Source organism: Wyeomyia smithii, chromosome 1 (genome assembly GCF_029784165.1).
Source record: "Wyeomyia smithii strain HCP4-BCI-WySm-NY-G18 chromosome 1, ASM2978416v1, whole genome shotgun sequence".
NCBI classification, from domain to species: Eukaryota; Metazoa; Arthropoda; class Insecta; order Diptera; family Culicidae; genus Wyeomyia; species Wyeomyia smithii.
The window spans coordinates 52241502-52266788 of record NC_073694.1 but is presented as its reverse complement, the minus strand read 5'-3'; the positions used below and the strand labels follow the sequence as shown (position 1 = coordinate 52266788).

Sequence of the window (25287 nt, the reverse complement as noted above, 5' to 3'; positions counted from 1 at the left end):
ATTTAAAGAAAAATTTCTATCGTTGTCCTTCGCTTTAAAAATCACGATTTAAAACTACAATGACAGTTCGCCCATATACCAACTGTCATTGTAGCGATTTAGAGCGAAGTTTTATTCTTCATTTAAAAATCGAAGGATAATGATATAAAGGTTTAAGAATCATGCTCAGAAAATAACACTCTTTCAGATGATACAATAAATCGGAAATCCATGAATAGCTAAACAACCCAATTGTTTGTCACTCTCCAATTTTAACATGGGGCAAACAACAACCATGATGTCAAATAAATTTGGCCATTATGTCATCTTTCAAAAAGTGACAAATATTTGACGCTTGGTCAAAGAGTGTATTAGCACATACATAAAACATACGTAACACTGGCGTTTTTTTCTTGTACACGTTGCCCCATAGTACTCCGTACCTCGCCCTGTCAAACTGCTCGATAAATAATGAACAAAATGAATTTTCTTTTTCTCGGCCTTATCGAGCCCCAAAGAAAATCCTATAAGGAACTGCCAAAAAGTTATTTACAAAATCAATGCAGCATTTTTCGAGTAGGAACGAGACAAATGCAGGGCTGCGCAGGTACACTGCCTTCAAAAACAACTCAAACAGAGGTTTTTTTTACATAGGTTGGTACTTTCGAGTAGTTCATTTTGTACCAACTTTTTTGGAAGATTTCTTCCTGAGTGTTACGTATGTCTTATGTGTGTGGTATTAGAGCCTTTAGCAATGTACTTTGTTGAACCATAGACCTTTTTACGTACGAATGGGTAGTGCCATTAGTTGAGGAAAAAATTTACAAAAAGCTGTTTTGTTTGCAATGCTATGTTTTAGCAGCTGGACAAATAATCAATTGATTTTTTTTTTAAGGGATTTTAACCGTGGCGGTCATTCGTCCCTAAATAATCAATTGAACACTTATTATAAGTTCCAAACTCGTTTCTGAATAAATTTTTCTTTCGTGATTATGATTCGGAAGAAGCTGCTAAACATAATCGACCAAAAATGGTAAAAAGTGATAAAAAGTCGAAGCAACGAGCTGCGATGATTTACAGTTTGGAGAGAAAAAAGCAACTCTACACGGGTTAACACGTTCGCTAGTGTACGTAAGTGAAAAGTCACTTATCTCTTTGAAGAGAAGTTTTGACTTTGTGGGATAATTTTGGAATGGTTTTTTTTGTTTTAGTAACAAGTGTTCACCACTAATGGCGCCACCATCAAATAAGCGATGTAGTATTTTGTGCTGGAGATTTTTGTGCTTGCTTGACATTTTAGCTGTCATCAATCGAAAACCAAAACAAAAGCATCCATTTCTCGATTTCAATACCCTAAATTCATCGTTCCGTATTCAATATGACTTCTCCGCTGGAAAATCTTGAAAACCATCTGGAAATGTTCATTGAGAACGTGCGCCAGATACGGATAATTGTTAGCGATTTTCAACCACAAGGACAGAACGTGCTAAATCAAAAAATGTAAGTAACCTGAAGATTTCCTCCTGGCTCTAAAAATACCTGACCGGAGAGTTTGTTTTTCAGTCAATCTCTGGTAACGGGACTGCAGGAAATCGACAAGCTTAAGAACCAGGTTGATGTGAACGTACCACTGGAAGTTTTCGACTACATCGATCAGGGCCGGAATCCGCAGCTGTACACGAAAGACTGCATCGACAAGGCACTGACCAAGAACGAGGAAGTCAAGGGCAAGATCGATTCCTACCGGAAGTTCAAGAGCAATCTGCTGAAAGAGCTGGGAGAAATGTTCCCGGGGGAGATCAGCAAATACAAGGCGATTCGGGGGGATGAGTAGTATTATTGGTCTGGCTTGTAGCTTATAGGTAATTATCGGAATAAGTGAAGCATACGCTAGTTTCCTTTTTGGATAATTTGAATAAAATAATTTTTTTGGCGTACAAGCTAGTTCTTTTTCCTTTTGATAATATTGAAATATATTTAACGCGTAATTTTGGTATCAATGGTAAAAAGTTTGAGATTTTGAAAATCAAAAGGCTTTTACTGCTTTATAAAATGTAAATAAAATAGGCTCGCATCTCTTTTTGCTGTTAAAAACAGCAGTGCCAGATAGATAGGCAAGGTGAATTAAACAAACGAGTGAAACATATATTTTAATCACATATATAACTCGTTTACACCACTTTGAAAATTTAATCAAGTTTCAAGTAATCTATACACATATCATCTGTCGTTTTTAGTTAAAAAGTACGAACAATCCGTAGAAGTAGAAAGACTTTTTGTATTAAATAGATTAAAAAAGCTGGCAACTCTTCATGTATCTTTGCTTGCACTTTTCTAAATCGAAATATTTACTCATTCGTGAGCCAACGGTCAGTATTTTTATCAGTACATTGGATTTACTGTACAAACTAACCCGGCAGGGTGAAACTTGAGCAATCTTTACGAAAATTAAAGGCAATAACAAGCATTACCTCAAATGGCTCTCAATTTTGTCCTTCGTTCGTCCTGCCGTAGCTCGGGTGAGTTTGATAACACGAGCCAAAAATTTTCTTCTTCTTGATTACATAATATCTAATTTTAAACCGGCAGCTCCGCTGTTTGTATCACTGTTGAATTATGGTCGTCTATCGGCACCGGTAGTCCGCTCGCTGGTTCCAAAAGTAAGCACACCCGCTTTGCTCGGTAGAACTCTACGTCACTTCACCGCGACGCCGGTTCGCCGAGCAGCAGCCGGTGGTAACCATACAACGCTATGGACAGCCGAGAAAGCTCTTTCGCTCGCCCTGTTGGGTGTTCTGCCAGTCGGAATGATGTATCCCTCGCAGGCCACTGATGCTGTGATTGCTGTCTGCGTCGTAATGCATTTCCATTGGTATGGATGGAATCAAAGCTTTGGGGTTTGAGCCTGATCTAAAATAAGCTCTCGTGCTTTTCTATTATAGGGGTCTGGAAGCCATCGTCACCGATTATGTTCGACCGATTCTATTTGGCCATACTGTACCAAAGGTTTGCCACGCTCTGTTGCTAGTGGTTTCGGCAGCAACCCTCGGAGGACTGTTCTGTTTCATCCACAATGACATCGGTATTGCTAACACCATTCGCAAGATCTGGGCCACCAAACCGAAGGCTTAAGAAGTATTCTAGAAGTATTTTTCGGAACGAGAAAACAAACACAACAGGAAGCTAGTGATAGTGATCATGCTGGCGAAATTTGCATAAAGCGAAGCTTTTTCATATTTAAATATATTTCGATTCATGTCGGAGTCAACTGATTATTTCAAACCATTTGTTTGCGGTCTATATTTACAATTGAATAGTTCTAGTTTGTCATCGTAAACTCGTCTCGTCAATCCCTCGCAGCTGGTGCTCCTGTTGAGGATTCTTGTTGACTTGTCATTCTGGTGCTATGGAATATCCGCAGGGCTTCCCATTGTTTGCTGCCGAGAAGCACGTGTGGCCGGCAGGCACGCATATGTTCCACCGCTCGTTCCGGGCTCCAGCCGTTGCGCTGTTGTCAAGAAAACAGGAGATGATTATTGGTGATCGTGAATTTAGGATAAAAGTTTTAACGTCTGTTGTCTCTTCGCTATTGTTATGATAGACGACTTTTTCGCGGAATCATTTATAATGTAGGTAAAAAGGATCCAGATTTCATACAGTTCTATTGTGTACATTTTGATTAGAATTAATCTGATCAGTAATGGTCTCATCAAATATTTTGCGTCACTCAGTTGTCTCGACATGCTCCACGTCAGTTCTTCACGAAAAATGTCTATACAAAATTGAGCTCAGGGAAGTTTCTATTTCTATTTATTTTATTTGAGCGACTTGAAGTCCTCTAAGTCGTCACTTAGTACATGCAAAGGTAGTGTTGTCGGATGGAGGAGAGCTCATCGAAGGCCCTATAGCGGACTCCTGGATTAATGTAAAAGGGGTATTGTGAGAAGGTGTGATGTCACAATGATGGGAAAAAATATAGGCCACTATTACAGAAGACGAGGCGAGCAACTCGCCTCACCCGCAGTCACTGACGAGACAAGCAAAATGTTGTATTCGGGAAGGCGAGTGAAACTTGGCTGGTGACAGCTAAGTGACAGACGAGCTACCAAATTAATACAAGATATTAGGCAAAAGTTTTCTTACGTCTTCGTGGAAGATTTTTCGTCTACGTGTAATATTTGGTACTCAACGACGGCAAACCAATATTTGAAGGGTTTACAAAGCTCCTTATACCTTTGAGGATTTAGTCCTCACCTATTTGAAAAAAATTACAAAAAAGAGAGGGTAATTATTCCGATGAAGACAAGCGTATGGGCGTCTCAAGTTGCAATTGTAATTGAGAAGAATGACCATATTGGACTGGCAACTGATTGTAAAGAATCTATTATTAAGGTAATTATTTAAGAAGTATTACGTCACAATTTTGTCGGGGTCCTAGAAAAAGCTGCTTGGGAAGAATTCAATTTTCAGGATTTCATATCTGAATTATTTATTTAATTTATATTACGATTTTAATTTCTGAAATAGGGTAAAGAACGGCTAAAGCAGTGGCGTCTGAACTCTCTAAACAGGCCTCAAACTCGTGAATTTTGGTCAAAATTGACAATTTCAATCGTGAACTGAATAACTAGCGCTCTTGGGAATACATAGAACACCGTTCAACACAGAAAAAAAAATCAACCAAAATTGTAGCCATTTGTGTGCCTACTTACCATCATCAGATAGCACCCAACCAGGGTGGCACTTCTCGTCCGACCAGCTTTACAGTGTACGTAAACCGTCCCCACGCGATCCTCCTGAGATCCATTGCCAACGTTGTCCTCTTTCAAAGCAGCCATGCGTTTATCCCTGGGTAGGAACTGATTGATGAATCTAACTCCACTCCACAACTTCTCCTGGCATGGCGATTCAAAAATATCAGTGGTAGCTAACTGCAGAAAATCCACCCCCAATTTGGCCCACCGTTCCCGGTTGTTCGAAAACAACCACAGTTCGTAGTCTTCATTCATCGACACGACGGCTTTGATGTTTTCCTGTCGCACCATTTCCGGTGCCACTGAGCGAAACGGCAGCGCTCCGAGGATCATGTTTTCGTCCACTCGGTCGTACCAGTTACGTTTGGTTACTTTCTCCATGAACACGTTGTAGAACAACGTTGGATAGAACGAGATTCGCGCAAACATAGCCTGAAGAACACAACAACAAAAAATGCTAATTTAGATATTGAAACCAGTTTTGCGAGAACCACGCGTGCTTGACGACGGCAATGACGACAGCTCAAACCATCTACGATTGGGTGACGTACCTGCTTCAATTGCTGATGGTCCCTACGTAATTGTCGTGGCTGCTGCTAAAAATCCAACATGTGAGTGTGAATTTTAGAGCAAATGAATTACCGTACAGATACAAGAAACGAAACAAACACGATTAGTACACACCAAATCCTTCCAGGATAACATATAATCTATTAGCTTAGCCACTCTACTTTCTTATCAATGTGGAAACCACTCGCAATAAAAGAAAATCAAGCGACGAACTCGAATATTTGAGGCTTTCTTCTCTGGACACATGAAAAGCTAATACACAACACAAACAGCAAACAAGAGTGGGAAGTGAAAGTTTACTCTACCGTCGTCATCCTGAGAATGGACTGGTGAAGAAGCTGATAGTAAAGTTGGTGCCGTGCGTGGTAAAGCTGAAGATCGATCCGCAGCAAAAGGTTTTCGACTAACTCACTTCTCCAGTTGCTCTCCACCGTCCCTCAATGTGCGAGATCGCTCTATTCTCTCGCGGTTGCGACGCGAAGCTCCCACGATGCGGATTCAAATTACCACATCTATGCGTCTGTGATTTTGGAGAGCCGCGGTTTTAATTGTCAAAAGTATTATAAATATGTGCATAACTTACCGCCGAAAACTGTTTTATGAATTGAATATGAATATAGAATGATTTTTCTTTTTCAATTCATAACATGTCAGAACAGCTGTTTTTTGCTAAGAGGTTTTTTATTCTATAACTAAAAATTATGACGTAAAAGGGGTGAAAGGTGACAGCAGAACGTGAACAATGAACACTCACAACACTATGGGATTGAGATGTTTGTCGAAGGTTAAAAAGAACCGTGGATATGAAACAAAATAGGGTGTTTTAGGGGTATGTATATTTTTGTGAAGTAGAATACTTCTCTCAGGAAGTTAGGCTACATAGGGATGTGAAATGAAAATCTAAAACCGAAAAAAGTGAAAAATATGTCCAATTTCAAATGCTAATAAATCGGTTAGTATTCGATGGATTTCCTTCGTTCTTACATCAATAGATTGGAAAATCTTCTAAGATTCTTCCCAAAAGAAGATAATTGTAATTTCATTATTCACACTATTGTACTATTGAAAATAGTCAAGCCTTGTCAAAACGAAAAATTCGACCTCTGACTGATCGTTATATGATTGCTTCCCAAGCACGGTCGACAGAATCATATACCTTGCAATTGAAAACATGCTATTTGGCCTATAAAAGAGCCTGTTTCAGCCGAAGCCGCTCATAATAATTCTAGACAGCGACAACAGCAGTCGTCCTCCCTTAGCAGCAGCACTAGCAGTGCAGTGGATACCAGCGATGGCGGAAAGCGGCCACAGCTGTGGCGTATCAATGGATAACGCACTAGTTGCAGTGGATTCCATTAACTAGCTGATGCAGGGACAGTGGATACCAATGGCAGCGTATAGCGGTCACAACTGTGGCATAGCTATGGATAGCGAACTAGTTGAAGCGGATCTCAGCATCGATAGCGGCTGATTCAGTGAGGCATTTTAGTGAAATGCAGTCTCTGTGCGATAGTGGGCACTAGTAAATGCATTCAATGAAAAATTGACTCATTTTGACAACACGTGAGCAGTCTAGTTTTGAGTGTTAAATTAGCTTTTCACTGTTTATTTTATCACAAGGAATACTTTATTCGCACTGTCAGTGATAACGCAAAGATGTGATCGGCATCTTATCCGATACTAAAATGAACAACAAATTGTCCTTTTAAGGATGAAATAAAAACTTGATTGGAGAGTTAATATTTTTTAAATGAGTTAATTCATATTTTTGAATTTGTAAAAGTTATAAATTTTACTTCATCTCGTGTCTCAAAACGTACTGAATTATTTTTTCCTTCAGTCATCAGAATGACATCCGAAAAAATTTCATCGCAAAATTTAAAAATTGTCAAGCCCCATTCATGACAAGCAACTTACTATATTATTGAAAATGGTCAATTCTTGTTGAAGCGCAAATTTCGATTGATATGTTTAGTCAACGTTTATTCACTAGAAAAAAGACAGACACGCAAGCAGCCGGGTTATCTTTCTTGTAAAAGTGTTCTACTTCAACCTTGCGGTCGTGGCTTTGCACACAACCCTCCTGTTATTTTTCTTTTGATAAGAAATGTCAAAAGAAATACATATTCTACTGACTTTTCTTAATTTAAACAGCAAAACTATTGAAAAATCGATTTCGAATTTTAACAACTGTAAGTGGTTTCAAGACATACCCCACCGTCAAGAAATCATGACACAGGGAGGCCAGGTCATTTTTCAAATATCTCCACACTCCACAAAACAATGTCATGAGAAATCAATGACATGAGAAAACTGTAAACACGGTCCCTGTTGAAAGTTTACAAAACCTCCAGTGACACATTAAATCGAGTGCGGTTTAATCAACCGACTATTAGGCTTCTACTTATTCTCATCTTATTCACATTTGGGATTCCTGTCATGACACGCAACCAGGGTTATATTTTTCACAATCAGTGTTATATTTTCCAAAAGCCAGCAACAGCAATGTCACTCTGTGCACTACTTGACAGTAAGTGAAAATTTAAAACAAATATAATTTTCCAATTTTAAAATCACAGAAAACTCGTAGAGATCTAAGACAAATTACGTAATGCCTACTGAAAGGTCGGTTATCGATTAGTATAAGAAAAGCAGGTATTTTTTCGAATTAAAACCCCCTATTGTACCCAGCGTATACACACCAAAGTGTCTCTTGAAAGTTCAGCAAAATACTTTGTTAAAAGCATATCAGCAAACCACTTGTTTGCTGATTCACAACATTTTTTCCAAAATGTTGCTGTAATTCAGTTTCAAAAATTACTTAATTTCGTTCAGTAATTTAATTTTTACCACATACATAAGACATACGTAACACTCAGGAAGAAATCGTTCAAAAAAGTTGGTACAAATTGAACTACACGAATGCTACCACACTCTGAATAAAATCTCTGTTTGAGTTGTTTTTGAAGACAGTGTACTTGCGCAGCCCTGCATTTGTCGCGTTCCTACTCGAAAAAAGCTGCATTGATTTTGTAAAAATCTTTTTGACAGTTCCTTATGGGATTTTCCTTGGGGCTCGATAAAGCCAAGAATAAGAAAATTTATTTCGTTCATTATTTATCGAGCAGTTTGACAGGACCAGGTGCGGAGTACTATGGGGTAACGTGTACCAGAAAAAACGCCAGTGTTACGTTTGTCTTATGTATGTGGTATCACCCTTTACTATGCGCCTTATTTTCATTTGCTCGATAGTATCGCCCTTTACTGTACGCCGTGTTTACGTTATTGTATTGGAATACGCTTTTTGCTTTTAATGTTTATTTTGTTGACAACTTTGATTTCGCCCATTCATTAAGACGAAGTCAAGATTCGCCTTTTACTAACGTAAACAACAAAAAGGGCGTATTCCTCAATCTATTTTTTGATATACAGTAGATTTTGCCCTTAACAAACATCCTACTTTTTAATAGTTAGAAAAGAAATACATTTTTTTTAAGTTTGAAGGTAGATAGTAGCTCATTTCATACGTTTTCGGTAAAATCTCTATTTGTTTACAGTTTGTTAGATTCGCCCTATCACGAAGTACTCCGGATTTGTCCCGTACACTAAACAGTCGGTTGCGAATTCTGTGTGTAAAATACAGAAAGTCAAGTTCCGAATCGGAATGTAGCACCAAGGCCTTGCTTTTTATACATTTATTTATAATAACTCAAGTGTGCTCAAACCACGATTTATTCCAGACGACGTTTATAATATTAGATTTCAATTTTATTCTAGAACTTGTCCAAACAATTTAACACACTATGCGCATGTTGCTGTTTTTAAAACACTGGACGGCTCACATCTTTGCAGAGCCACATGCAATCGCAAACGTTAACATGACAGCTGACATTGACAGCTGCATGCATTCTCGCGTCAAATGTGTCAAAGCAGTTGACTTGAAAGTCAGTTTTGTTTTCTTACCCTTCCTTCGTTTCGGTCGTTTCGGTGCGTGTTCTGACCTCTGCTTGCAGTGGTGAAGTAATTTTTTGCATTGCGTTTCCTACGGATTCCTTTTATCCGAAAAATAGTTGCAATTAAAATTTGCTCCTCTACGAACGGAACATCCGGTAGTTTTTTCCGTCTGTGTTTAAAGTGGATAGTGTTTTTCTGCTCTCGCTTATTGCGGAGACGTGCTTGCGGTGTTTATCCACAAAACCGATCCTCGTGGTTTTTTGTTTTCTGCTTCTGTCAGAAAATGCTCTCGGCTGTTCCGCGATGGGCGCGTGTGTCCGCGGCGGTGCTCGCGGTGGGTGTCGGTTCCGAAGTGTTGTACGAGCTGTATGCCCTCTGGAGGGCCGCTTTGGCCCGGCGCCGGGCCCGACAGCGTGCACTTTGCCAGCTGACCGAGGTCTACTTCGCGAACGAACGAAGCTGCCAACCGAACGAACCGGGTACGACGATGGCCAGCTTCACCACGGAACATGTGCGGCGGCTCGTGGCCCTTCTCGATCGGGCTCAGGTTTCGATAAATCTGTGCATGTACATCGTGACGGTTGACAGTATCGGGGAAGCGGTACTGCGGGCCGCGAAACGAGGCGTTCGGGTTCGGGTCGTCGGGTGCTCGTCGATGGCGTACAGTTCCGGATCGCAAATGTCCAGATTGGTGCAAGGAGGTGAGTGGATTTCGATGAGGGTTTGATCGTTTTGTGGACGAGCTGGAAGGGTTTTGTGGTATCGAAAATAATCAGCTGGAATGTGTAGCCGACATTGACATTCACAGTGCCCTTGGAATGAGAGATAACCTTCTGCTGCGATTTTTCTTTTTCTTGCGTTTTCTGGAGACAAAGGAGAAAATTCTGCGTCTGATATGGGTACACTTTTTTTATGAATATCAATGAATATTGTGACCAACAATTTTTATTTTATTTAACAAACAAGATTGTGTTAGAAATTGTAATATAACATCTCTTTTGAATACGGTAATTGTTGAATGCAATTATCGGACTATAAAAATTATTCGACTGAAAACCACGAGATTTTTCTAACCTCGCGAAACAGGATCATGCCATTGTGTTGAGAAAAGAAAAAAAACAACCGAGGGTTGCATCACTTTTTCTCCTATTTTTACACCCCTTCGGATGTGCATACATTCGCAAATGCACGTGTTTTCTGTGCAAATTTTGCCTGCTTCCTCTGTCAATGTCAATTTCCTCCAGTCGAACAAACTGGAAAAGGTTTGCGAATTTTCCTCCGCCCTACCCGTGGTGGAAGCTCTAAATCAGCTGATGTCTATTTCAGCCAAACCAGGAAAGCATCGTCACATGGTGTGAGTGCAGTATTTTTGCAGCAAGACAATGCTGCTGCTGCTGATGGTGCTGCTCGTGCTGCTACTGTTGCGGTAGGAATAAAAAGAAGTCTGCTCCGAGCGGCCGCCATCATCATATCGCGAAGCTGGCGGCGGTGGCGAGATAAAAAAATTAAATAAAGTATAAGAAGGTGCAATTCTGCTGGGTGCAGCAGTTTTTTTTGCTACAGTTCCTTTGCCCCTCCCAGTGTCGGCCCAGGGGTTTATTATTTGTTGCACTTTTCGCAGCTGATAGTGAACATGGATCGGCATGGATGTTTGAGTGAGTGTTGCTTCTGCATCTGGTTGGAAGATTCACACTTTGCTGATGTGTCTGTGTCAGCTGTTATCAATCAATCAACAACAACAACAATAGCGAAATCTGAAAACCCGATTGTTGCGGGTCAATGAACACACAGGCTATTATTCATTGAGTGTTTTCTAAAAGTTTTCATTCTCTGATAATATTTTTTTTCTGTGCAGCTTTGATTACCTACGCTTTGACAAAATCATTTACGATGTGCGATCAAAGCGTGACGACTTTGATGAATGCAATGCAATTTTATTAGAATGTTCTTTTAATGTTTTTCAGTTTGATGAAACAGAATGACCTCTTCAATGATATAACTTCTATAACTTTATTGGTGAATATTGAGTGTAATTTTTGCACGAGGTGTTAGTATCCTACAACTCTTTCTCAGGCACTTTTCCTATACAACTAAAGGTTTCTCAGTTGCAATGATTTCTTGAGTCAAAAAATGCTCAAATGTTAGCAAGTTTCGAAAAATTGTCGAAATTGTAAAACTCTGAGCCACTTCGTTAATAAAACAATTATCGAAAATATAATAACACAAAAAAAGATAACGGATGCAACACTGAGAAGTGAAAATAATTACACTGAAAAAATTGGAAAAATGAGACTAATTATAAATTAAATAAAACCAAACTATCGAAGAATGACCAGACAGAAATTTCGAATTAAAATGCTACAATTAACGATAACCATGAAAAATATGAAAATAATGATGACCTAGAAAAAAAATTGGGGGCAAAAAGCTTGCGCTCACAATTTAAATTTTGCAACTAAAAAAACGTTATGCTGGCAAAAAATTGTCTAGAATTGAGAGTAAAAATTTGAAAAAATAAAAAAAAACTACAAGAAGTTGTAAACCACACACATTTAGACCATTTGAAATTATTTTAGAGTACTTACTAAATACAGTCAAAAACCAAGAAAAATAACACTGAAGTCGCTTTTTGCTAGGTAAACTCCGAAATCCGTGCAAATTTTAAACATTTTCGGCAAAGACATAGAAAGACTTTGCGAATTAAAATAAACAAAAATAAATAGAAGGAGAGGTAAAATTGAATAATATTCGGGGATTTTATTTTATTTTATTCATTCTAATGAATTCAATAAAATTTTGGCAGTGAAAAAATTAAAGAGTTTACAGTGCTGCACAGTAAAAAAATAATGATAGTAATAAAAATAAAAAAAACTGGTGCGTTGTTTTCCGACCAAAAATGTGATGAAAGGAATCGGCTGAGCGCTGAATTTTTAACAGACTCAGAGCAGACGAGAACTCATAACACTTTTAAACATTTTTTTTTGTAATATTGAAACACTAAGAGAGCGTATATTTTCCATTTTTTTAGAGCTTGAACCTGAATATATGGTAAACAACAATCCAAATCTTCAACGATCCCTGAGGTCTGTATGACTGACAGCGTAAAAACAAACAAATTTTAGTAATATAATTTCTAAGCTGGTTACCAAATCGACATCGGTACCATACTGCTGGATTTTAATAAAGTATGGTTCCCCTTTTGTAGCAAAATAAGTTGCTTTATAACTGATAAGACACTAGTCTTCATCCGAATCCTCATCTAGCATTTTAGATCGAATTCCACTCGACGTTGGTTCCAATTTTTCAACAAATAACAATCATTCACTTCTTTTTTAGGAATCCCAGTGCGTTTCAACCAGAAGAATGCCGCCTATCTGATGCACCACAAGTTCTGCCTGATCGATTCCGACTGGCTGTGTCCCCGGTGCTATCACAGTGAAAGAGTGCGCAAATCTGGATTCTGCTGTGGTGTACCCAGCCCGCTTCCGGCCGGTGGTGTTGTGGCCAATGGCAATGGCAGTGGGACTGCCAGTCCCACTGCCGGCGGTAGCAAAGTGCCCTGTGTCGATGATGGTTCCCGGTGTGTGCGCTGCGATCGGCAGCAGAAGAGGGAGGTGGAAGAGCGCAAGCTGCAGGGAGTGGCCAACGAGCCACTTCCGCTGGGGGGTGTAGTGATCAGTGGGTCCACCAACTGGACCATGCAGGCGCTGTCAAGCAATTGGGATAATATGGTGTTGAGCTCGTTGCCAGAGCTGGTCATACCGTTTCAGATGGAGTTTCAGCGTCTGTGGAAGGAGTTTGGCCGGCTGCCCGCGTTGATGACCGCGGATCCGGCCACTGCCACGGGTGCCGCCGCCGTTTCGGATGCCCAAACGTAGACGAGTGTCGGCGTTTTTGCAGGTAATGCTCAAATTATTATTATTTTCGTAATATTGAGAAAAAATTAGAACCGGAAAACATTTCATGAATGTTTGCTATTCTACTATCATTATCAATAAATTACAGTAAAAGCTCGGAAAGCAACGGTCGAAAAACATACAAACAAAGGTAAACAGCTGTTGCGTCAGCTGATTTTAGCGAGAGCGAAAGTACGATGCACCTGATAAACGGAGAATCTTCGACTCTCCCCGCTTGACGCTAGCAAAAAGAGAACGATTGTGGTGAAATGGTAACGGCCAGCAAAAAGGTGTGCGCCTCGACTAATCTGGTTAGAGTTTCGGCTAGTATTGCACTGGCTTTACTAGTTCAGCTCAGCGTTAGCTGGTTTATTAGTGGTGTGTTTCCGCACAAGACAATACACGCGTGGAGGGTCTATACCTCCATCTGGTTGATGCTAGCCAACACTAAAGAAGGTTTACACCAAAGAACCCAAAGAAAAAGATCCCTCTGTGTGCATCTTATACGTAGATTTGAGAATTAAAATGAGCTTTTGTAATAAGTTTTATTCGATGCCAACTAAATAAGCTATGTACTTATTTTGTAAGCTAAAAGTTCTAGTTAAAATTGAGGAAGATTCGTAGAAAGTTTTACTTTGTACACCATTCATCATTGAATTTTCTGTGATCGATTACTTATGGGAATATCGGGAATATTTAATTTTTTATTCTAGAACGTTCATGAATCACTCGTTTTTTCAGTCATTCTTATGTTGATAAATATTACTGTAGATTTCAATATAAAATGAAATTTATAGTAACTTATTTGCCATAGACTTTAAAGTAGATAGTGTTGAAAAAGTGTTACTGAAAGTTTGATTGTACAAATCAATTGTTACCATTTGTGAAATCTCAGGATAATGAGGTGTTTAAGTAGATCCAGATTTTGAAGGTGAAAATAATTTAGCCAGAAAAACACATAACCTAAACAAATTTTTATGCCAAAGAAATAAGAAGGGTTGTGTGCGCAGCTACGACCGCAAGTTGATACAAAAATCGCGTAAATTTATGTTTGTCTTCATGCACATAAAAGAGGCAATAGAAATTATGTAATATTTCGTGTTGTATTATTTCAACAGTCAGAGTGCACCCAGATTAAAATAACATTTCACTTTTATTTATAGCGCAAAACGAGAAAAATTGAATCTCCAATTCATTTGTTTAGTTGTCCTAAGAAGGACAGTTTGTTATTAAATTCAAAATAGAATCTGATGCTGGTTGCTACCCTGACAGAAGGAATTATGATGAATTTGCGTATGACGAAGGTATCGAATTATCTGGTTAATAAAATGAGAGGAAGCAAAATATTTTAAAATCTTGTAAACATTTGATTCAAATAATAATACCATATCTCAATGAGGCACTCGGATAACAAAGTGGAAGGCTTTTTTCACGCTGAATTGGAAAAAGTGCCGGCCGATACTAAGATCAAATACCTTCTTCAACTGTGTTTTTTAAGAACAGCAAAGTGCCACTACATGTCAAACACTGGTACTAGTGTGACGCACATTGTTTGATGGATACAAAGGATTGCGTCTTATACTCCAGAAAAAAAAAAAAAAAAAACGCTGAGCATGTTCCTTTGAACATGAAAATAGGACCATGTTGGAATTTTTATCATTAAGTTGCATAATTCTTTTGAGTTTCATACGTGAGTAGCTAAGAGATGGAGAAGTCTGATCAAAATTAAATTAAAGCACCATTGCTTAACAAAAGACACCTGTAAAACCGGCTGAAGTTTGGTAGAAAACTTTTTGATTGATTTGGTCCAGAAAATGGCAAGAAGTGGGGAAACAATCTCTGGGCTGACGAATAAAAGATAAATTTGGTCGAATCGGATGGAAAGAGATGAGTTAGATGTCCAACCGATGCTGCTTCAAGTCTCACTATATCACTCAAGCATGGAGGTGAAAAATTAATAGTTTGGAGATACTTCACGTGGTCCGACGCGTTGGTCCTATTTTTTGGATTAAGCAAACAATGGACCAACATCTGTACGCAGAGATCCTGGAGACTGTTGTGCTCCCTCATGCTGAGGTGGACATACAGTTCAAATTTTATGCAAGACAACAATCCGAAACATACTGTGAAAAAGTACTTTTGTGATCGGAAGACCGAACTATCGTAATGGCCCACTCAAGCCGTGGATTTAAATCCGACCAACAACTTGTGGACGATTGTTAAAATATCGATTGGTCCGCCAAAGTCACGAAACAGACAAGAACTGTGGTCGAAAACTCAGAAAACTTGGCTTGCAATACCCGTTAAAACATGTCAAGCTTTGGTCGATTCTAGAATATTAACATTGGAACAAGAACAGAGACTTAAATTTCTTTTGAAATAATCTTTTGCGTAATGGTTCTAATATGTTGTCGCTATCAATGAAAATGTATTTTTTTTACACTTTGAAGTGTAATATTTTTATCTATTTCGTAGCAGATATTTGTAGAACTATGATGTATCAATCAATGACACATACTGTACTGGTTACAGGATTCTTCAACTGAGTTTTTTTTTTGTAAGAAATCAAGAAAGCATGTCCAAGTTGTCCTATTGTTTTGTCCGTCACTGTATTTACCTGATACAGATGCTGCCGCTACCGAACAAAGCCAGTTTTTTACAGCAGGAAGTGCCGCTGCACCTACCGCTGACGCTGCTACCACTATCGCTGCTGCTAGCGCTGTCACTATCGCTGCTGATACCTGCTGGTGCTTAGTTAGGAGCATCCTAGTCGCCATCCACTAGTAATATGATTGGTTTAAGCAGAAGAACGCTCTTAAATAGCCCAAATAGTAATGTCCGGTTTGCTAGAAGCAGAATTTTCTCGACCGTGCCACAGAAAGCAAGCAAAGGGTTGTTACAGTCGGCGCGGATTTCGCGTTTTTTGCGGATTTTGCGGATTTGGCGCGTTTTTACTACTCCATGGCGCGGATTTTGCGGAAAGCCTTGCAACCCTGCTTTCAATTAACTAAAAATCAGGATATCGACTGAGAGGCTGGCAGCACCCGTTCAAAGTCAATGAAACATGGTGGGTGTGTAATAAGGTGCCAATCACTTGTATGAGAAAAAAGTAATCAAAAAATTTAGGAAAAAAACCCTATACAAAATGTCTACCTGCCCGAAAAACACCATGTGCAAAATTTCAGGTCAGTTGGATTCAAAACGCGGTGGTGCAAAACGAAGTTAGACCTTGAGAAATCCGAAAAATCACAAAAATCATGATTTTTTTCAGATGATACCAGATCTCGACGTTTCATGCATTTTTGAGCTATCTGACGCCAATTTATTTTTCGAAAACCGAAATTTCATGCAGCCAACCTCCTTTGGGTGAATTATTGGATTTTTAAAAGCCAAACTTCAATCGTTTTTTCGATTTTTCACTAAGTGATTTTTTCGGGCAGGTGAAAATTTTGTATATGGTTTCTTGAAATTGCCATTTTGGTTGGCATCCTAGTATGTAGACTTTACTAAACTGAGCAACTTTGCATATACTATTTTTTCAATTATATAGACTTACATTCAAAGAGGACTAAAGTTTTTTTGTAAATCGATATATCTGAAAAACGACAAGAGAAAAAAAGTCGTCGAGGAATGACTTTGAGAAAGTTGCCTGAATTTCCATTTAAAAATATTGAGAAAAATAAATAATTGAGATAGGACAACAAGAACAAAATTCTATCGTAACCGTTATGTGCTCGACAATAAAACGCCCTTACGTGCCCCAAAAATTGTCTTTCCCGAAAAGATTCTGCTGGGGCTTCACGAATAACATAACTCTTTGGATGTTATGTGGTGGTCCTGAATAAATTCAAAATGGCAACTGTGGTCGATTTACGGTCTATGAATGTCATTCCGCTCCAAAAATACTCATATTGGATGGTATTTGGCCATTTTTGGCTGATTTTCATGAAATGGAAGTTGCCACCTTGGATTTCAAAACGACGTCTAGGGTCGATTTCAGGTCATCCTGATTTCGGAAATACCCATAACCGTATATATTACTTTTTAATTTAACGAGTTCTGAAATCACATGCGCCTCATCGACGTCAGTAATGACAAGAATTAGAGAAAAGTTGTCGAGTGCTGTCGTATAGAAAACTGTCTGAAATTCATTGATTATTAATTGAAACTCTTCTGAACATTTCAACATGATCACTCTTAAAAAAAAAAATTCTAACAAAATCTTCTCTGTTTGAAAATCTCAAATTTGTTCAAAATGCAAATATCCAATATTGTTGATATTTTTTTTGTTAATTTCAAACTGTTTGTTTAGGTACAAAAGTAAACAAAGCTAAGCCTTGCAAAGCAGAGCCTTGGTGCTACAATCCGATTCGGAGCTTGACGTTCTGTTAATTATACACAGACTTCGCAGCCGACTGTTACGTGTGCAGGACAAATGCGGGACTAGCGTTACGATCCTACTGATACTACCAGTCTCTCCCGAGCCGAGACTCAAGCCTACGACAACTGGCTTGTTAGGCCAGCATCGTACCTTGAGACGCCTACTTAGCAGTTGCATCAAATCGTCGTTTGAAGCTTTGTTTACGAAAGTGTTTACGTACATCATTGAATTAGAGGGTGGCCACTCTACCGGGAAAAGCGGGATAAAGACGGGAATTTCAAATCACCGGAGAAAAGACGGGAAAAGCGGGACATTAGGCTTCATTTCAGGAAAATCATCCTCCTGCTTGTCAGTGCGTCTTGAACTGTCCTACAGATCAGACGTTTTTTCGGTTGCTTGTGGACTGGTCTTTGACTGCCTATAGCTTCAAAGTTTGTGTTTTGTCAGTGTGTCTTATAAAGACTACCTGAAAGTTATTTCCCATCAGTCTTTCTCAAGACTACCTACTTTTGAATTTAACATTTGTTTTAACTTTTTTCGTATCACCTGAAATGACTGGACGGAAAAAGAAACCTCGCATCGCTGCGGGGAGGAAAAGAGAGGCATCTCTTTCTGACACTTCGAGTGTCTGTAGTGACAATCCGTTTGATATTTTGCCTGAGCAAGAAGCTGGTGAAATGGAAGTTACCAATAATGAAACTATACAAAATATAAAATCTTTAAAAAAGGAGAAAGCTCCACCTATTGTGGTAACTATTTCTTCTGAATTTAATATATTCAAAAAGGAACTTTCAACGTTTGTTTCTGACGTTAAAGTTACCTATCAAATTGGCCGTAGAGGTGATTGCCGCTTATTAGCCGACTCAGTAAAGGGTCGTGATCGTCTTGTTCAGTATTTAACTGACAAGATGTACAAATTTTTTACATATGACACCAAGAACGCCAAACCGTTCAAGGTTGTCTTGAAAGGTCTCACCAACGATCAAACCGTTGATGAGATCAAACTTACTTTAACAGAATTACTTGGCATAGCCCCTACCCAAGTAATTCTAATGAAACAAAAATCACGAGGCGAAAACAGTCAGAGAACTGGAATTTCCCTTGTTAATTATTTAATTCATTTTAACCGCAATGAGGTTAACAACTTAAAAATTTTTGAAAAAGCACATGCTTTGTATAATGTGCGTGTAAAGTGGAAAATTTATAGGAAGTATGGCGGAGGTGAAAAGCATATCACCCAATGCCGTACTTGCCAACGTTATGGCCATGGTTCCAAATTCTGTAACATGGACCAAAAATGTCTTAATTGTGGAGACTCTTCTCACAAAAAGGACACATGTCCTGTGAAAGAGAGTAAAAATTTTCGCTGTGCGAATTGTAACGGCAACCATATGGCAAATTTTTATCAGTGCCCAGTCCGTTTAGCAATTGTTAAGGCAAGGCAAGGTAAACAAAATTCAATTTCTCAATTAAAACCAACTTCAAAACAAAATTCTCCAAGCGTACCAGTGACGCATAGTTTACCTACTCCTTTGCATACCCGTTTAACTTATGCACAGGTTACAGGTAGTTCGAACATTATACCGCCTAGTGTTGGTAGTTCGAAAATGACCGTTAATATGGGTAAGCAAACACGCTAGAAAATAATTGTACACCTATTACTCCAGCTATATTAGCAATATTTGCTGCCGAAATTTTTTTTTAATGTCAACTGCCTGGGGCCTATTACGGCAGGTAAACTTTCTTTTTTGTTTCTAATTTAAAATTTAGCAATGATTTTAAATAAAACAATTAAAATATTAAATTGGAATGCTCGCTCATTGAAGGCCAATGAGAATGAGCTTTTTAATTTTTTAACAGTAAATAATGTGCATATTGCAATTATTACTGAAACATTTTTGAATCCTAACATAAAATTAAAATATGATCCCAATTACGTGGTTCATAGATATGATAGGATTCTTCCCCATCTTGAGACGAAAGTTACTGAAACTTTGGGAATTGAAGTTCAAACTGAACTTGGGATTTTATTTATTGCCGCAGCATATTTACCATTTCAATGCACACGCGAGCTCAAAAATTATGGTGATTTACAAAAACTCACCAGAAATCGTTCGAAATTTTTCATAATCGGCGATTTTAACGCTAAACATCGTTCATGGAATAATTCTCAAAGTAATTTCAATGGCATGTATGTAGTGATTTGATCACACATGCTGACTTTGATTCTGACCATCTTCCAATAACTTTTTCTTTATCACATGAATCAGTTTTAAACCCTATGAGCTCTGTTTTTAATTATAACAAGGCTAATTGGGAAAGATACAAAACTCATATTGAGAGAAATTTCAATAATGAGCTTGATTTGCAAAACGAAGTGAATATTGATTCCGCTTTGGAAGCATTAAAATGTGCAATTGTTGATGCCAGGAATTATTCTGTTCCAAAGGCTCAAGTGAAATTTGATTCATCAATAATTGACGAAAATCTTCAACTTCTAATTCGTTTGAAAAATGTCCGCAGACGTCAATATCAACGTTCTCGTGACCCTGTTTTTAAAACTATTTATAAAGATTTACAGAAAGAGATTAAACATAGATTTACTCTTCTGAGAAATCAAAATTTTGAGACTAAAGTTGAAAAATTGAAACCATATTCAAAACCATTTTGGAAGCTGTCGAAGATTCTTAAGAAACCTTCAAAGCCTATTCCAGTTTTAAAAGATGGTGAACGTTTTCTTGTATCCAATGAACAAAAGGCTCAAAGACTTGCTCAGCAGTTTGAGAGTGTTCATAACTCAAATTTGAATTTTGTGAGTCCAATTGAAAATGAAGTCACACGTCAATTTGATTTAATTTCTTCCCAGAATTTTTTACCTGCAGAAATAATTGAAACTAACTTGAATGAGATTAAATCAATTATTAAAAATTTCAAAAATATGAATCTTTAATATACTAATCAAACATCTCCCTGAGAGCACAATGGAATTTTTAGTGAAAATTTTCAATTGCTGCTTCAAAATTGCATATTTTCCCAAATTATGGAAAAATGCAAAAATTACTCCCATTTTAAAACCGGATAAGAACCCAGCTGAAGTTTCAAGTTATCGACCAATCAGTTTGCTTTCTTCAATAAGTAAACTGTTTGAGAGAATTATTCTTGACAGAATGATGTCACACATCAACGAAAATTCAATTTTTGCAAATGAACAGTTTGGATTTCGCCATGGGCATTCCACAACTCATCAATTGCTCAGAGTTACTAATATGATACGAGCTAACAAATCTGAAGGTTATTCCACTGGAGCTGCTCTTTTAGACATAGAAAAAGCATTCGACAGTGTTTGGCATAAAGGTTTGATTGCGAAATTGCAAACTTTTAATTTTCCAATTTTCCTAATCAAAATTTTAAAAAATTATCTTACTGATCGAACTCTGCAGGTTGTCTATCAGAATTCAAAATCTGATAGATTTCCTGTCAGAGCAGGTGTACCTCAAGGTTCAGTCTTGGGTCCAGTCCTGTACAACATATTCACTTCAGATCTTCCTGATTTGCCTCCAGGATGCACAAAGTCATTGTTCTGCGATGACACAAGCATTTCCGTAAAAGGAAAAAGTCTTCGTGTCATATGCAGTCGATTGCAGAAAAGTTTAGATATTTTTTCTTCCTACTTGCAAAAGTGGAAAATCTCTCCCAATGCTTCTAAAACTCAAATGATAATTTTTCCGCATAAGCCTAGGGCTTCTTTCCTCAAGCCAAACAATAATCACGTTGTCAAGATGAATGGGGTTATTTTAAGTTGGTCCGACAAGGTTAAGTACTTGGGACTAATTTATGATAAAAAACTTATTTTCAAAGAGCACATTGAGAGTATACAAGCCAAGTGCATCAAATATACGAGATGTTTATATCCTCTCATTAACAGGAATCCTAAGCTTTGTTTAAAGAACAAACTTTTGATTTACAAACAAATTTTTAGACCAGCAATGCTTTATGCTGTACCGATCTGGTCAAGTTGCTGTTCAACAAGGAAGAAAACGCTCCAAAGGATTCAGAATAAAATTCTGAAAATGATTTTGAAGCGTCCTCCTTGGTTTGGTACACTCGAATTACATAGACTTACTGGTGTTGAACCATTAGAAGCTATGTCAAATAAAATTATTAACAATTTTCGACAAAAATCGTTGCAATCCTCAATTGCTACGATAAGCTCTCTTTATAGCCAATAAGTTAGCAATTAAGTTAGTTGTAAGTTTACTTCCCCTTTTCTGACAAGTAGGTTTAAATCCCTACGGATGATGAGTCCTAATTGCGAAAGCAAACAAATCCTAACAATTAAAATTACAAATTTCTAACAGTGTTGAGAAGTCACCATTTGTGATTGGACACACATACTCATTATTTACTAATATTTATCATAAATACTTAAGCTACTAACAAATCCCCCCTTAAAAAAATCCTCCTGCTTGTCTTTCACTAATGTTGCCAATGAACAAGTTGTAGCAAATTAATTCCTAGATCTGGAAAAAATTTACGTTGGATTAAAAAACAATATTATTTATTTTTTAATAATTATTCTTTTTTCCAAATTATAACGATCTAAAATTGATGTCATTGAAAAACTATTTTGGCAATACAATTTTTTGATATATCTTAGAATTTTCAAGACGATTTCGTTAGGATGTGTTGTATCCTGTTTTGAAAAGGAGCTCAAATTTATCGAATTCCTGAAAAACTGTCATGCTTTCGTTCACATATGTATTAAAATTGCTTTTTACGCAGTTTTTGGTTTGGTTTTTCACGCCATTTTTAAATGCGAATTTCGGAATTTCCGTGGTTTATCATGCGGATTTTCAGGAAAAGTCGCGTTTTACACCGATTGTTTTGAATTATATTCTTTTCAAATTGCTTATTCAGAGTGCCGGTTGAATTTATTTTACGGATTTTAGAGAATCAAACATTTCATTGGTCCCAGAATCTGAACTTTTCAAAAAAAAAAAAAAAATTTTTCGGGATGACAGATCTCAACGTCTTATGAATTTCCAACCATTTACCATAAAAAAAAATAATTTTAACAGTTCCAGTTCTGCATGAGAAGACAAAACTTCTAAGCTCTAATGTAAAATGATCGGTGTTTAATTTTTTTTTCATACATTCCATTGGCATTCAAGAGCAGGTTGACAGAGAGAAAAAGCAGAAGGAAGATTGTCAACAATTTTTAGATAAAAAGGGCGCAAATTGTGCAGGAGGTCTCCATGAAGGTACTTACTAAAGTCGATTAACAGTGAAAGGAAGAAAAATTTTTGAAGGTGAAATATTTTTCGTAGGTTCAATGGATTCTCGCAAGGATATAAATAAACATGTAAAATTGATGTTTTTCACATTTTTTTTAATAAAACACCAAGAAAATTTAAAACCTATCATCGGGAAAACCGGGAAAAAAGCGGGAAATTGAAAATTGATTTTGAGTGGTCACCCTAATGTTCTTAGGGACGATCCATTAATGATGTCACGCAAAATTTGGAAAAAATTAACTCCCCCCCTCCCCCTTGTCACAAGCTGTCACAACTTCCTTGACCCCCCCCCCCCCTAATTACGTCACGTTATTATATCCCCCTCTCATTTCCTAATAGGAACGATTTTACTGATATAAAAACTGAAACTAAAAGGAAAAGAAGATTATAGAAGTTAACTAGAAAAGGCGTTTAGTTCTTAGTTCAAGGATGCTGCTGATGGAGTCGCATATCGACGACATAGAAAGCCGAGACATTAACTGCAGCATCATGGCTGATTCTTGAAAGATCATCAATATTTAGTTCCTCTTCTCCAATCAATCCACAATCCAAATCTTATTTACGTATTGTCACAATTTTTGTATTGATTGGATTGAGAGACGCTTAAAATAAATGGAATTGCGCTGTCCATCATAAATGAACATGCATGGTAAAAGAGAATTAACGAACTTTATGCTTTTTTAGCGAGAAAAAAAATTGTCATTCATTTTATCTAAAGCAAATCTTAAGCAAAAAAGGGATCGTAGAACTATAAATGAATGATGCAAATATCATAAATAGTTCTGAGTTGATTTCTGTGGTTAGGTATGTGACTTTTTTATTCATTTTTTTTTTAGTTGAAATGTGATGTCACACTCAAGGTACCCCCCCCCCCCCCGTCTCCCCCATATGTCACAAAATGTCACAATTATTGTAACCCCCTCCCCCCTAAACGCGTGACATCATTAATGAATGGTCCCTTACTTAAAACTCTTACTTGAGTCCATTCCATGTTTCTACAGAGGATGTTGTTCAGACTTTCCGAAAACATTTTTAATGACATTCAACTTATGTTTGAATGTTAGACCTGAATTCGAGTTGAGGGATTTTTCTACTTTTTCGATTGTTTCTACTTTTTCGAGTTCGGCGCTATACGTGAATTACATATACTTAATCGTATTTATAACTTTTTTTTCCAGCTAAAACCAATCTCGTCCTTTTGAATTATTTTTAACAAGATTTTTTGCAAATTTTAGTAAAACTTCTTATGGTTTGCAACTCACGAAGGTTATTAATTACTTGTTGAATGTTCCGACAATATACGGGATTAAATGGTTATCCATCACTTTTTATATTTTAAATATTTATCGAACCTCTAAACCCACAAATCTCGTCATTCAATTCTCACTTTTATGTCTAACTTATGTCTCACAGGAATTTTACTCGTCATAATCATACTCTTTTCAACGAGAAAAAATCGCGAGAGAAAAAATCAGTGCTACGGGCATTCTGCATTTGTATATAAGAATTTCCAAACAACATTTTTGGTCAGCATCATTCCTAAACATGGCCGCAGTGAGTCAACTGTCCTGCGTTTTAAGCTAAAGACAAACAAGTTATACATATTAGCATGACATTTTAAAGATGGTATTAATTTTACCATATTGAATCATAAGTTTTTATTAGTTTTTTTTTCGGCGCGGATTTGGTTTTCACGGCGCGGATCAAAAACCCGTGGCGCGGATCATTTAAAGTTTAGCCAAAATTTAATAAAAATTTCGTTGAAAAATATTCAATTAAATTTCAAATTTCGAAAACTAACAAGCCATATAAAAATAGTTCTAAATCATGCTTCTACTATTCCTAATATAAAATCAGGAAATAAATGATTTTAAATTTATTTTTTCTAGAGTTTCGACTTTTTACAAGCAAAAAAAAATTAATCAAGCCCAACTATAAATATTTCCGAACTTTTTTAAAGAATTCAAATGACCAGAAATGGAATTAATCCATAAGTAGTATAAGATCCCTGGAAATAGGCTTATATGTATATTTGCTTTTATTAAATTGTTGAGGCTTTGGATGCATGGAACATTGCCAATTTTCATATTTATTAGGCGTATTAGGCGTACATTGTTAAGAGATAATCGACGTAAACGCCGAGTTCCTGCGCGTATGTGTCGGCCGGGGGGATTTAAGCGGTTGTTCGTAACGCTTCGGTGTAAACGCGTATTCAGCCCGGGCGAGTTTTGCTGATATATGGACTTCCGGCGTGTGGTGATTTCGCGAAGTGAACCCAGATATTTCATCATATCTTTCTTATCTTCATCAACGTTAAGTCGGAGACTGCTCGCGCGTTGCATCTAAATTATTACATCGGAAATCGAAGTAGATTTCGTTGAGTCGATAAATATCATTTCAACCCCCGCGTCGGTACCTTCCATGAGGTCGTATTATCTTCAGATGGATCAACAACGCGC

The 25287-nt window shown here is 37.6% G+C and overlaps 4 protein-coding genes across 6 annotated transcripts in view; 3 read left to right on the top strand and 1 right to left on the bottom strand.

The window, feature by feature from the left end:
* The first annotated feature begins 1276 nt into the window (after nt 1-1276).
* LOC129717634 (mediator of RNA polymerase II transcription subunit 10) lies at nt 1277-1919 on the top strand. The gene is made up of 2 exons (XM_055667689.1): nt 1277-1479; nt 1543-1919. Exons 1-2 carry the CDS (start codon nt 1358-1360, stop codon nt 1811-1813), a joined length of 393 nt encoding a protein of 130 aa, XP_055523664.1. The 5' UTR covers nt 1277-1357; the 3' UTR covers nt 1814-1919.
* Nucleotides 1920-2251: 332 nt separating this feature from the next.
* On the top strand, nt 2252-3261 carry LOC129717633 (succinate dehydrogenase [ubiquinone] cytochrome b small subunit, mitochondrial). The gene is made up of 3 exons (XM_055667688.1): nt 2252-2498; nt 2569-2851; nt 2922-3261. Exons 1-3 carry the CDS (start codon nt 2456-2458, stop codon nt 3109-3111), a joined length of 516 nt encoding a protein of 171 aa, XP_055523663.1. The 5' UTR covers nt 2252-2455; the 3' UTR covers nt 3112-3261.
* On the bottom strand, nt 3164-6045 carry LOC129717632 (phosphatidylglycerophosphatase and protein-tyrosine phosphatase 1). Of its 3 annotated transcripts, none has more exons than XM_055667684.1 (5): nt 5887-6045; nt 5609-5823; nt 5285-5329; nt 4692-5165; nt 3164-3487 (listed from the first exon to the last, which is right to left on the bottom strand). In XM_055667684.1, exons 2-5 carry the CDS (start codon nt 5615-5617, stop codon nt 3326-3328), a joined length of 690 nt encoding a protein of 229 aa, XP_055523659.1. In that variant the 5' UTR covers nt 5618-5823; nt 5887-6045; the 3' UTR covers nt 3164-3325. The 3 variants fall into 3 exon arrangements, with proteins under 3 accessions (XP_055523659.1, XP_055523660.1, XP_055523661.1); XM_055667685.1 differs by having other exon boundaries at nt 5285-5326; XM_055667686.1 differs by lacking the exon at nt 5285-5329.
* A 3188-nt stretch (nt 6046-9233) lies between these two features.
* The window catches only part of LOC129719125 (mitochondrial cardiolipin hydrolase), a 243734-nt gene continuing 227680 nt past the window's right edge, over nt 9234-25287 (top strand). Inside the window, exons 1-2 of the mRNA XM_055670556.1 lie at nt 9234-9958; nt 12594-13157. Of these exons, the coding sequence (XP_055526531.1) occupies nt 9541-9958; nt 12594-13135 (960 nt within the window). The 5' untranslated portion in view covers nt 9234-9540 and the 3' untranslated portion in view covers nt 13136-13157. The remainder of the gene's footprint in view (nt 9959-12593; nt 13158-25287) is intronic.